Here is a 12,357-nt window from a genome sequence, read left to right as displayed (position 1 = left end):
TTATGGAAGGTAGATTTTCATATGGTTTGACAGTAACTGGGTTGGTGTCGGGAAGAAGGTGGATAGGCTTGGGGATGAGCTGGTCGTACACCATTAGGAATGTCTCGATGATTTCTGTATATCTCTTAAATAAAAACAACATATTTCAGTGATCAAGATAAAATCATTGATGCTTGAATAAGTTCATGCAAAATACATCAGCTGCAGCCAAGACAACCAAATATTTGACAAAGATCAAATGGAAAAAAAATGATTCACTATGAACACGGTAGAGAGAGCCACATTCATTGCTAAAATATGTTCACTATTGAATATACAAATGTCAAAGGAATGATAACCTAGGAACTCCCATGCGATCTCACAGATGAGATTGATTGTGCTGAAACAGAGGCGGTGGGGCTGTTCAGATCCCTATCTGCTTTTGGTTTCCCGCTTAATCTTTCTATTGCGTCTTGACAAATGTCGTTGAACCAGTCGTCATCAGGCAGTACGCTGACAGAACAAAAACAAAAATGAGAATTTCTTACACATGCATCCAACAATTTAAAAAAAATGGCCAATACGCATCTTCATGCTAAATCCAACAATGCTAAACAAAAAGGTATTCAACAAAACCCACACATTTCCCCATCTAAAAACACTTGGAACCCAAATCCAACTCGTTCAAGCTCGCTCTCAGAAGTTATAAGGCCATTGATATCAATTACACCATCTTCCTAATAGGAAAATTCTTGGCGCAATAGTGATAAAGGCGTAAATGCAGATATTGACGCAAACCTATTGTGATAAGAAACTTAGAAGTTGGTACTATTATTCCCACTATTCCCCACATTTGTGATTACTCCCCCACAGAACAATGCTCTAAATAAAGTGATCTATGTATGACTTACGACATTGGTTGTACCAATAGTATACATCCATTTAGAATATACAGGCATAGCTGGGGAGACTAATAATGATAATATCATAGCATACCTATATGGATCCATCCCTGTAGCAGCAAATGCCGCCATGGCTTTAGCAATTATTTCATTGACAACTCTATGCAGATTTCTTGATAGGTACCGACCTTGGGAAGCAAAGCATATGACAAATTTTATATCCAGATAAAGCTGCAAATGTACAAAGAAAAATGTCAATTTTAAAAATCCAATACAAATTTACAAACACAAAAGGAATGATACTAAGTTTGCATGCCTGTTGTAAACCTAATGGACCTAAAGGCCTCGGTCCTTCCTCAATATCATCCCAAAAGCTTTGATCTTCCGAGAGCCATATGATAAAAGTTTCTGTAAGTCGCATCAATAGTAATGTAGCAAATCTTTCCCTTCCTACAAACATGTCTGCCGCCAGGCTAGTCATCCTGTTTAGTTTTGCAAAAAGTTCCTGCTTGATAACAGATCCGATAACTAGGCAATGAGTGAGCAAGCAAGAAACTCTAAGCATATATGTCTTAATAATTATCTCATAGTTTTATTACCCAACATAACCAGATGAAATGATTTTAAAATAAAAATAAAAAAGGAAATATTCTAAAGTTACCTGAAATATTGGAGATGGAAACCATTCCACCTCTTCTGCAGAACCGTCCATATTAATATACATTTCTGCAGTAAGATGGCTCTCACCCTCTTCTGTGAAAATGAGATCTAGGGCATGCTGTTGACAAAATGTATTTTTTAGTCTCTCAACCGAACTCAAAAGGCGCCTCTTCCATTCCCGCTGCTCAGGATGACGGTTTTGCCTATCTGAAGTTTTTCTGCGGTGATCATCCTTGTAGCTACCCTGACTTGGGCCCAGTTTCATGGCTGCACGTGGAAGAAGTTCATCTGCCAACAATGATGCATTTGCTAGCAATGCAATTTGTTGGCCCTCAGTCACAGCCATCCGCACAATTTTATTTCCAGTACCCCCAAAGTCCATTTCTTCATCAATTGAACCAGGTAATGCTTTTATGAGCATGTTCACATATGAGTCAAACACCTGAAATAAACCTTCCAGTGTTTGTCCTCCCAACTGCATGCTTAATAGCGGTCCAACATCCTCAAAGAATTCCTATAAGGGGAAGTAGAATATACATCAAATGAGTGAAAGTATACGATGCTGTTACATCAAAAAAATGAACCAAGGGAGATGCAGGATCTTCAATAGCTCAATAACTAGGTCATATATTAATGATATCGTAAGAGAGCTCATAGACCATAGTCATGCACCCATAAAGAGTCTAAGTAAAAACACAAAACTATTGCCAAAATGAATTAATACACCAAAATCATGAATATTAAAGAAATACAATATAAAAGAAAATGTAGCAAACAGTTATTTTAGCAATTAAACATACCGAGGTTGAGAAATACTTAATTAGCATTTAGTAACTAAAACAAAAGACAGACAAGCAGTTGCAAAGTAATTTATAGAAAATCACCAAATGGGGAACTAGATCCATATAAAAGAGTAATTTTATTATTGAAATTAAGTTTTCTATGAAAATGCTTTCCATTTTTCTATCTTTACGTGCGCATCATAAATGATCAATAAAATAAGTAATAATTAAACATTGAAATCCTTGTTTTCTCAAGTTCTCTACAAAAGAAGACAGATTGTGTCGAACTGTTTCCCAAAACATGCTGAGGACAAGATATATTTTATAATAAATTAAACGCCAAGCAAAAAATTAACTAATTAATTAAGCTGTTCACCTGGACCATAGAATTGAACCGATGAGCACTACTCGTTAGTTTATGCTGAAATCCTGTTGTGTTACTAAGGGATGCACTAGAGTGCCAACCAGATTGACGAGTATTGCCTGGGGGGTATGTTAGCACCCAATCATCAGCTGCAGCCAAAGCTGCGGTGCTTTCTTCAATTCTTTTGAGATTAGCATTGAGTGCCTGCTCAACACTAGGTCTAAAGAGTTTCAAGAGTACAGGACAAAGTGCCAAGCCACGAGCTTCCAGCAATGAGCAATGACCTAAAGCTATCTGAACACATTCTGCAGCAGCCCTTAGACCACCAGCAGCTGCTGAAGAAGCCAATGCATGTCTTTTAACAAGAAAGGCAAAAGCCTCTGCTTGCTTCGTAGCCCAGATCACAAGCTCCGAAGAATAAGCTGGTTCTTTACCAAAGATTCCTAGGGAATCACTGGCAGCTTGAGCAATAGCAGAGAACACCAACTGTGAGAGGGCAGCAGTATATGCTCCTCCATATGAGGTGCTTGATGGACGAAGGCTAAGCATGTTATATTGATATCTTTGGAAATGAGCATTAAGGAGCAACCTATGAGCACGTGGTCCATCACCAAGCCTTTTAAGAACTAGAATTGCTGCACGAAGTTCAGCACCACGTGTAGAAGGTTGACAAGCAGCCTCGGCAAGCTGGTCAGCCAACTTTTGCTTGCGCTCTGTAATAGAAGTCTGCAGATATGTAAGTGCTGCAGGACTCAATGAATCTGTTTTCTTTGCTTCAACAACTGCCTGCTCTCCTTCATCAAGGGCTGCTAGAGCTTCATCTACTCTCTTCTCAGCTAACAAAACATCAAGATGATCAGGGAATTCGGCTGACCATTTCTCCAGATCTGAAGGTTCACTATCTTCAATATTTAACAATCCATTAGCGTTAGGACCTTCAGAAACTTTGGGAGACACTGAATCTATATGAACTCCCTCAGCCAAAGTATGAATTAATGTTGCTTGTGTTGACAGCAGATTTCTTATAGTTGAAAGCTCTCCTTCTAAATCAGATATCTCCTTAGATGTGCTGCAAGAAATAAGCCCAAATTTCTTAGTGTTTCACACCTGTACAGGTTCTAGGAAACTAACCACGTTTACTTGTCTTTTTTGAAAATACATATCCAATCCAGCATAAATTCTTCAGTAAAAAAATAGTTCTAGATTCAACAAAATTCTAACACTGTTTCAACATCTCTTTCCAATAACCTCAACAAAATCAATGGCAACCACTGCATCTATACAATGCAGCCCTAACAAAAAATAAAGTGCATAAATTCACGTGACAGTGTGATCAACAAGTTTCAGTAGAGAAACAATTTTCAGTGAGAGAGAGAGACATACGAATGGATGCAGAGCTGAAAACATTTAACCAACAGATAACAACATAATATGTGAAATTGTGTGAAGAAATATAGTCAGAAGAAGCTTTCTTCTTGTCCTTGACATACTGAACAAAGCTAATAAAGCTTCAAACTTGATTTAAAAATATAGTCAGAGAATTTACAGCTTTTGTGGCCACAGGCTATGTAAATTCTTTTAAAAATAGATCTACAACACATTGTATTTGAAATTTCTGGGGAGAAGGGCATTTTTCTTCTTAACAAGATGAATTGAAGTGAATCTCAAATGACATGCAATAAGCAAAAATCAAATGAAATTGGGTGAACTATACAAGCACTAAAACAAATTTCCAAAAGGCAGGCTTACCGTATAAAGGCGGAATAATTAGCATAAACGCTTTTACGCATTTCTTCAGCAGAAGCTCTCTTCAAATCCAACAGATATGAACATAACTGCCTTATCTCCTGCTAATGTAATCATATATCAAAATTTGAAACAAAATCTTATTAATTCAAAAAGAGGAAGAAAGAAAAATAACAAACCTTGTCGTTGAGAGAACACTTGGACTGAACATAAGCATCGGCGTCGAACTTGTCGGATTTGAAAACGGTGAGGTCTTCCTCGGTCCTCGTGACGTTTTCTTTGGCAGCCGTGGAGGGTCGAGTGGACCGTCCTGTTTTCGCAGTTGCCATTCCCGTTTTCTCGCAATTGAAATCGGATCGAAGCCAAAGCTCGGTACAAATAATCGTTGGGAAATCTTTTGAAATAAGAAAAAGGGTAGGTGGACTTGAAGGGCAGTCTGGGGAATTTCAAAGGATTCCAGCCATTGGAAGACGACACAGTTGGTGACTTGGGTGGAAAGGCCCGCAGGGAAGGAAAACAGAACAAAATGGTAAATAAAATAAAAATAATTCTAGTTTAATTTCTTAATAATCTTAGTAGTAAAGTGTTGTGATTTCATCAGAAGAAACAAGGTTACAGGATTAAAACGCCCCGTTTCATTCAACTATTTTCCCAAATTTCGATTACACTTCGCCGGAACCCTCAAATCCCCAATTCTCCCGCTTCGCCGGAACCCTAATCGTGACATAAAGAGGCGGCACATAATTTTCTATCCCTCTAGATTCATGCCGTCTACGCTTCCTTTGGATTTTTCTTTACTCGGATGTTTATTTGACGTGCCCTTTTTTGGGATTTTACATTGTATTTTAATTTTAATTTCTTTTCTATTGAATCTCATCAGATAATTTATTAAAATAATAAACTATAAAATAAAAGTTTCAAGAATAAAAAGTAACAGTAAACTTAAAAACAAACCACCTGAAGGATAAATAAAATTTCCTTTGCTTTTCATCGTTGTCATCTATTTTCTATTATTAATTTTGTATTTTCAATTTCAAATTATTCTAATAAATTGATTTTTTAAGGTGTAAATTAATGTTTAAACGAATACAATTGAATATTTGTTTGTGATTGTTTAATTTTTAATTTTGTGTTAGTTTATTTATTTTTGAAATTGTTCGTATTTGTTTATTTAGTATTTGAAAACATATTCATTTATTGTCTACAAATATGTCGTTTAGCGTTAGCTAACATGTTCGTTTATCATTCCCGAATAGGTTTGTTAAAATGATAAAATTACACCACCAATCCTTAAACTAATTACACTTCATAGTTTGAACTCTAAAGTTCGCACTATGTTTAATTCACTCAATACTTTCATCGATATCTAAAACGTAATTGATAAAAGTAAAAGGAAAATTGAGGAAATAAACTTATAAATGAGTAGGTAAACAAATTTATAAATGAGTTTGTTCGTGAACATACATGAACCAAATATAATGTTGTTCATGTTCGTTTGTTTATTAAATAAACATAAATTCATACCCGTTTACCTAACTTAATAAATTCACATTAGCGAACGGTTCACGAACAATTCATCAAATGTTTTGTTCATTTGCATTCTTATTTTTTTTCAAAAATAATTATTTATTTTTCTAATATACTAAAAGTTTATAAGATAAATTGCACTTTTAGTCTCGATGTTAAAAAATTAATAAAAATGTTGATATAACAATATTTTTTTATTTTTTAATGATGGTGTGACATTAATTTATTGTGACATGTCAATATCACCATTAAATTTTTAACAACATGATACCAATATGATACCAAATTGAAATTTAAACTAAATATTAGATATAATTTTGCAAGAAAAGTAATAGTTTAAGTATTAAACGTAAAGTTTACCCAATTTTATAATGGTGTATTTCAAAACCCGCGTGAATTCTCCCTACTTTGAATGGAGCATTGTATGAAAAGGAAACAAATGCCATTTTGATCTTTATTATTTTTTTAGTCCTCGTCCTTCCACGTTTATTCATGCTCGTATGTCGCTAGCGTCGACTCTGGAACGACGGCGTTTTAAGAATTCAGAAGCGAGACAAACAATAACTTGGCAAGAGAAACGAGAGAAAGAAATCAAACTCCCAACCGACGAATAAACACACACACTCTTCCCTCTTAGTTCCTCGTTCGTACCGACTCTAGACTCAGATCCATTTATTTTCCCAGAGAGGGAAGGAAATTTCGTTGTTTCAAGAAAACAAAGAAATGTCAAATTCTCACAGCGATACGATACCTCTTCACCCGTCGTCCCAATCGGACATCGACGAGATCGAGAATCTAATCAATGCCAGCGTCCAATCCGGCCCAGCCACAGTCCTCCCGGCCCGACCGCCAAGCCCACCTCGTGCCTCCATCCCTGTCTCCTCTAACCCCTTCATCCAGTCTCAAATCCCCCCTCCGCCTCCGCAGTCATCGTCGTCCAATCAGAAGGTGCCGTCTGTCGCTGCCGCCCCTCCTCCTCCCTCCGTCGGAAACTCCAGCAGAATCGCCGCTACCGGGTTCGGTCCTGCACCCAACACGCTAACGGAGCCCGTTTGGGACACCGTGAAGAGAGATCTGTCGAGGATCGTTAGTAACTTGAACTTAGTGGTGTTTCCGAATCCCTACAGAGAAGATCCTGGAAAAGCCTTGAGAGATTGGGATCTATGGGGTCCTTTTTTCTTCATTGTCTTTTTGGGACTCACGCTTTCTTGGTCCGCCTCTGTTAAGAAGGTTTTGTTCTCACATTGGACTTCGTTTTTTTACCTTTTCCTTGTGCTTGTGATAACTTGTGATTAATTAACTTGATGTACATGTAATTAATTACGATAGTTAGCTGTTAAAAGCTGGGAAACTTGTCCCAGATCTTGCAAAAGATTATTCTGAATCATGGTAGTTTAAATTAAATTGCAAAAGGGAGGAAATGACATTATCTTGAAATCTTCTAATTGTTTTTCTATTTACTCGTTACTTGAAATATAAATGGTGGTACATGAAATGAACAAGTCTCTAAAATGCAACAGTGTTCTAGAATAATTGTTTTACCTTGGAGGATTCAGATCTATGCGTATCTTGGATGTTTGTTCTTCAAGTGTAAAGACCTTGACCGTAATTTCTTTTTCCCCTTTTGTTTTCTTGGATATTATCTTTCTAGAATTTGTTGCCTCGTCCATGACTCCATTATTTAATAGTTTCAAATATAACACAGTGATACAATATGATCTTTGTTGTGGACTGCATCATGGAATAAGCTTTGATATACAATTGCTGTTGTTTTTGATAGTTTTTGCAACGTTTTTCACTTGTATAAGTGCCAAACACCGAGTAACACCTTTCTATTGCCTGTGTTTTTGAATATTTATTAAACCCTAACCTTGAATTCAAGTTGTGATTCGTAAGATTTTGATTTAAGGCTAATATATAATTTCAGCATCTTTCCGGTGGGTTGTATACTGTTATTCTCAGCTGGTCCATTTATTTTCTGTAATGTCCGTTCTTGGCTTTTAGTGATCTTAGAATGCCAATTCTTCTTTGATTATTATCATTTACCACTCCTTCAAAGTAATAGATTTTGCATGAGATTTGATATTCTCCCATCATGAGTTAAGAGCTATATATTGGGCTACTTAGTACCTTAGGACTTTTGCAAGGTTTGAACCATAAACGAAGTTCTCATTCCATCTATCGATGGAAATGTTCCATTACATTCACTGATAAACATTGAGGTGTTACATTGTCCATTTGCATGAAATTCCTTTCAGGATCTTTTGATATATGACGATACTTGCATTTTGAAGAGATATTGTCTCGTTGATTTTTTTTATTACCGGTAATTTACAAGTTCTCATTTCAATGAGATATCATCTTATTGTGTTTTCTCCTCCTGGAGTATTGCCTTTTCTTTTCTACTGTTTAGTTTTCATCTGACAATGATCTTTTTACACTATTTCTGTTCTGCATATTTTCACTGTATAAGATGCATCTCTTGTTCCTGTACACCTTTATTCTTTTTTCTTCTTTATAATGTTTATTATATAAAATCATGTTCTTTTTATGTCAGTACTAACTTTTCTCCTCTTAAAAATGTTTCAGTCTGAGGTATTTGCTGTAGCATTTGCCCTGCTCGCAGCTGGTGCTGTAATCTTGACATTGAATGTACTACTACTGGTAATGGTCTCTCCTCTAGAGAGCAACTTTGGATTCTTTGCAAGCTATTTAAATTTATATTTAAATTTAATTAATTCTTGGAATCCCCATTTTGCATATGATTCATACCATTATTTTTGAATTTTAATATAAAAATGCTATGCATGGATGGTGAGTGATTGCTGCTGAGGGTTTTTTCCTTTACATTGTTTCAGGGTGGGCATATTATTTTTTTCCAGAGTTTGAGCCTTCTCGGTTATTGTTTATTTCCCCTGGATATAGGAGCCCTAATCTGTATGTTGAAGGACAATGTCATAGTGAAAATAGTTGTGGTCAGTGTGACATTGGCTTGGAGCTCATGGGCTGCCTATCCTTTCATGAGTTCAGCTGTCAATCCGAGGAGAAAAGCGCTCGCTCTGTATCCCGTTTTTCTTATGTATGTATCCGTCGGTTTTCTCATCATTGCCATTAATTGAAGTTCTCTCTTTTTAGGGATTCCAAAAGATTTACCGAAACTTTATGGAGTAACATAGTAATGTCATGTGGCTGTGGTTACTGTAATTTTTTTTTTCTGACCCAACACAATATCTTGAAAGGCTCATTCGCCAAATATGATATATATACCGTCTGTATCAAATCCTTTTGTGTTCTACTACTACTATCTCCATTTCTTTTGGTAGTAATGATTATCAGATTATGGCTAAGGCTAGGGGTGTGCAAAAACATCCGATCCAACCGATCCGATCCGTTGATCCGATCCGAAAAATCAGATATCCGATCCGTTTTTCAATTTTCGGATAGTTCGGATCGGGTATCCGAATTTTTTTCGGATTATCGGATCGGATACGGATCGGTAAAAAATAATTTTCGGATTATCCGAAAATCCGAAATTTTTTTTGGGCTATTTTCGATAAAGAGCTATTGTGGTTTGGGAGGAGTTGTGGAGCTTCAGGCTATTTTCGGATTAAACCTCTTCGCCAAAAATGGGTCTGAGAAGTTCAATAACATATGCATAGTACGAAATGAAGCTTCATTTTCCGTACAAGTTTCCACAGCTGCGTTTACTTTGCCCTTCATGTCAACACTCCAAATTTCAGTTAAATCTCTTTGCACTACCACATCGTGATCGAAAAGAACAATCTTATTCAGTACTGGAAAGATGTCTGGCAGATAGAACCGCAGATGGTTGGAGGGTTGAAGTAAATCTTGGATCATAGGACTTTTGTTCCTTCAATGTTGAATTATACTTGGTAGACAACCAATCAAAACTTTCTACACTCTGAAAATGGATTGTAGCTTTTCCAGGAGGATTTAATAAAAACCACATCGAAATTGCTGGGAGGTTTAGATAATCGGTTACCACATGAAAAACAATTTTCTCCGGCTCCTGCATAACCAGGTATTAGTTAACTAGGGTATATTTCATCCATTAACAGGTAAATCATAGGGCCAATCCTGACTCCTGAGTTAACTGTAGTTAATTCATCAAAGTAAGAAGAATAATGATAGAAGTGTATTGTCTTTTTCGAGAAATTGATCTAATGGCAAGTTAGGATAAGCTTATTGTATAAAGGAAAGGATAAAGAACTCCTTGGCAACTTTAGAAAAGCTCAATCCATTAATTCGTTATAAATTCCAAATGTATCGTTTATTGTCCAGAAATGTAAAACCACAACACACAAAGCTTCCTAACGTGATTTGTCACTCACAATTCTGTTATGTGACTGTTTTTAATGACAAACACTCTATATAAGCAAATATGTTTAACAAAATAAAATAAAATATTGAAATTTATTGAAAATCAACAGAGCAAATAATGAAAGTTGGCAAAGGCATCTTACCTTTGCAGATGAAATTGTGGAGTTAATAACCACTGCACAAGCGAGGAAATTGTCAGAAAACACTGCATAGTGATAGAGGTCTGGATCATTCAACTTTGTTGCTTGCCTGCTTCCTATTCTCAAATGGTTTAAATTGCAGAACAAAGGTAAATTATCAACCTCTTCCTTAAGCATCGGCAGGAAACCACATAGGAAAACAATAATTATAGTAAAATATCATTGAATGATCAGCATAGGTATGTTCACCATATTGATAATAAGTTTGGTTTAGAGAATCTGATAGTATCACCACATACTCCTTGATTTATGTTAATTGTTTTTGAATTTTTTGCAAAAAAAAAAATCGGATTCGGATTCGGATATTCGGATATCCGAATTTTTGGATATCCGATTTTTTCGGATCGGATACGGATCATTACTTTCGGTATCCGAAATTTTCGGATATCCAAAAATTCGGATCGGATAATATCCGATATCCGATAATGCACTCCCCTAGCTAAGGCGGCAAGGGGGCATTTTAGGGATTCAACTTTATTTTCTATAAATAAACACATAATTATCATATTGACGTAAGTATTTTTCTATATTTTCAAAGAATAAAACATTAAAAAATAATGTATATTTATATTAAGTTATTTTTATATAAGTTTTATATAAATTAAAATAATAAAAAAATTATATTTTCTATGAACTTTTGTGTAAATATTTTAATATTAATAATTCAATTTGTTAAAAAAAGAAAATATATCTCAATAATAATTTGTTAAAATATATATTTTCTTATCATATATTCCTTCAATCAAATATTGTAATTCTATATTCATCTCAAACAAACTAAATAAGATAATACAATATTTTTAATAACATGTTAAGTAATATAATATTTCGATAATCTCATTTCAAATAATAATCTTACATTTTGTGATCGAATGATCCCTTAACGAGATAAATAGTTATACAAAAACTATGTGGTTGAATATTATTTTATAACTAAAATATGATCATTTTAAATTTTTAAACATAAAATATTACAATTTACCCGTAAACAATTTATCTTTATATATAAGCCGACTATGGTTAATACTATTATTATAATTGAACGAGTAAATGATATAAATAAAATGTTCGCTTTGGCTTAGGGTTTAGTCAAGTCGGTAAGAAGATGAAAAAAAGGACTACTTTAATCAATTGAAATATGTTTTAAGTTCAGTATTCTTTGTATATTTAGACTTTAATTTTCATATTTCTATTTCTATTTTCAATAATTTAATATTTTTATTAAAATCTAATTATTTATTGTGTTAAAGATTCTTCTACTCCATTAAATTCATTTTATTGATACAATATTTAAAAAATAAATAATTTTAAAGTTATAAAACTAACCAAGTTATGTCATAATGGACTTGTAACATTGCTAATAATTAGATTTTAATTTTTTTATTTAAAAATATAGAAAATTAAATTCAAAATAAATGAAAATTATTTGTTACTTCCACTCAACAGTTCATTTTTTTACTCAAAAATCACCCAAAGAATCAATAATTACCTGCCAGTCATTCATTGACCAAATTTTATCAATCTAACATTCATTTACTGATATGGACGAAAGGCGCGGATCATCACGCACGTTTTCCCTGGGTTTTTGTCTGAGCTGGCACTACGCGGGTAAAGCGTGGATCACCATAAGCACCTTCCCTGGATTTTCGTCCGAGCTGGCGCCACGCGGCAAAAGCGCAGTTCACCATCCACGACTTCGTGGAAAACCTGACACGCGACGGAAGAAGCATATCACCATCCGCGCCTTCCATAAATACCCCCAACCGTCCCTCACTCCCTCTTAATTACCACCTACTCATCCCCTATAAATACCCCGTCATACAACTCTAAAACCACGAAAAAAAAACTTTTTCTTC

At 35.0% G+C, this 12,357-nt stretch overlaps 2 protein-coding genes across 2 annotated transcripts; one reads left to right on the top strand and one right to left on the bottom strand.

Moving 5' to 3' along the window:
* Positions 1 to 118: 118 nt before the first annotated feature.
* LOC120191476 (exocyst complex component EXO84B-like) lies at positions 119 to 4,954 on the bottom strand. Its single transcript, XM_039194419.1, has 8 exons — positions 4,613 to 4,954; positions 4,437 to 4,534; positions 2,700 to 3,756; positions 1,543 to 2,055; positions 1,198 to 1,386; positions 976 to 1,112; positions 282 to 492; positions 119 to 236 (listed from the first exon to the last, which is right to left on the bottom strand). The coding sequence occupies exons 1-7, from the start codon at positions 4,760 to 4,762 to the stop codon at positions 339 to 341; spliced, it is 2,298 nt and encodes a 765-aa protein (XP_039050350.1). The 5' UTR covers positions 4,763 to 4,954; the 3' UTR covers positions 119 to 236; positions 282 to 338.
* Positions 4,955 to 6,552: 1,598 nt separating this feature from the next.
* On the top strand, positions 6,553 to 9,215 carry LOC120191473 (protein YIPF6 homolog). Its single transcript, XM_039194414.1, has 3 exons — positions 6,553 to 7,190; positions 8,550 to 8,624; positions 8,819 to 9,215. The coding sequence occupies exons 1-3, from the start codon at positions 6,684 to 6,686 to the stop codon at positions 9,077 to 9,079; spliced, it is 843 nt and encodes a 280-aa protein (XP_039050345.1). The 5' UTR covers positions 6,553 to 6,683; the 3' UTR covers positions 9,080 to 9,215.
* The last annotated feature ends 3,142 nt before the right edge of the window (positions 9,216 to 12,357 follow it).

This window comes from Hibiscus syriacus, unplaced genomic scaffold, assembly GCF_006381635.1.
Source record: "Hibiscus syriacus cultivar Baekdansim isolate YM2019G1 unplaced genomic scaffold, ASM638163v2 tig00116970_pilon, whole genome shotgun sequence".
Classification (NCBI taxonomy): domain Eukaryota; kingdom Viridiplantae; phylum Streptophyta; class Magnoliopsida; order Malvales; family Malvaceae; genus Hibiscus; species Hibiscus syriacus.
Note: the sequence above shows the minus strand (reverse complement) of the source record. Positions and strands in the feature narration are given on the sequence as shown.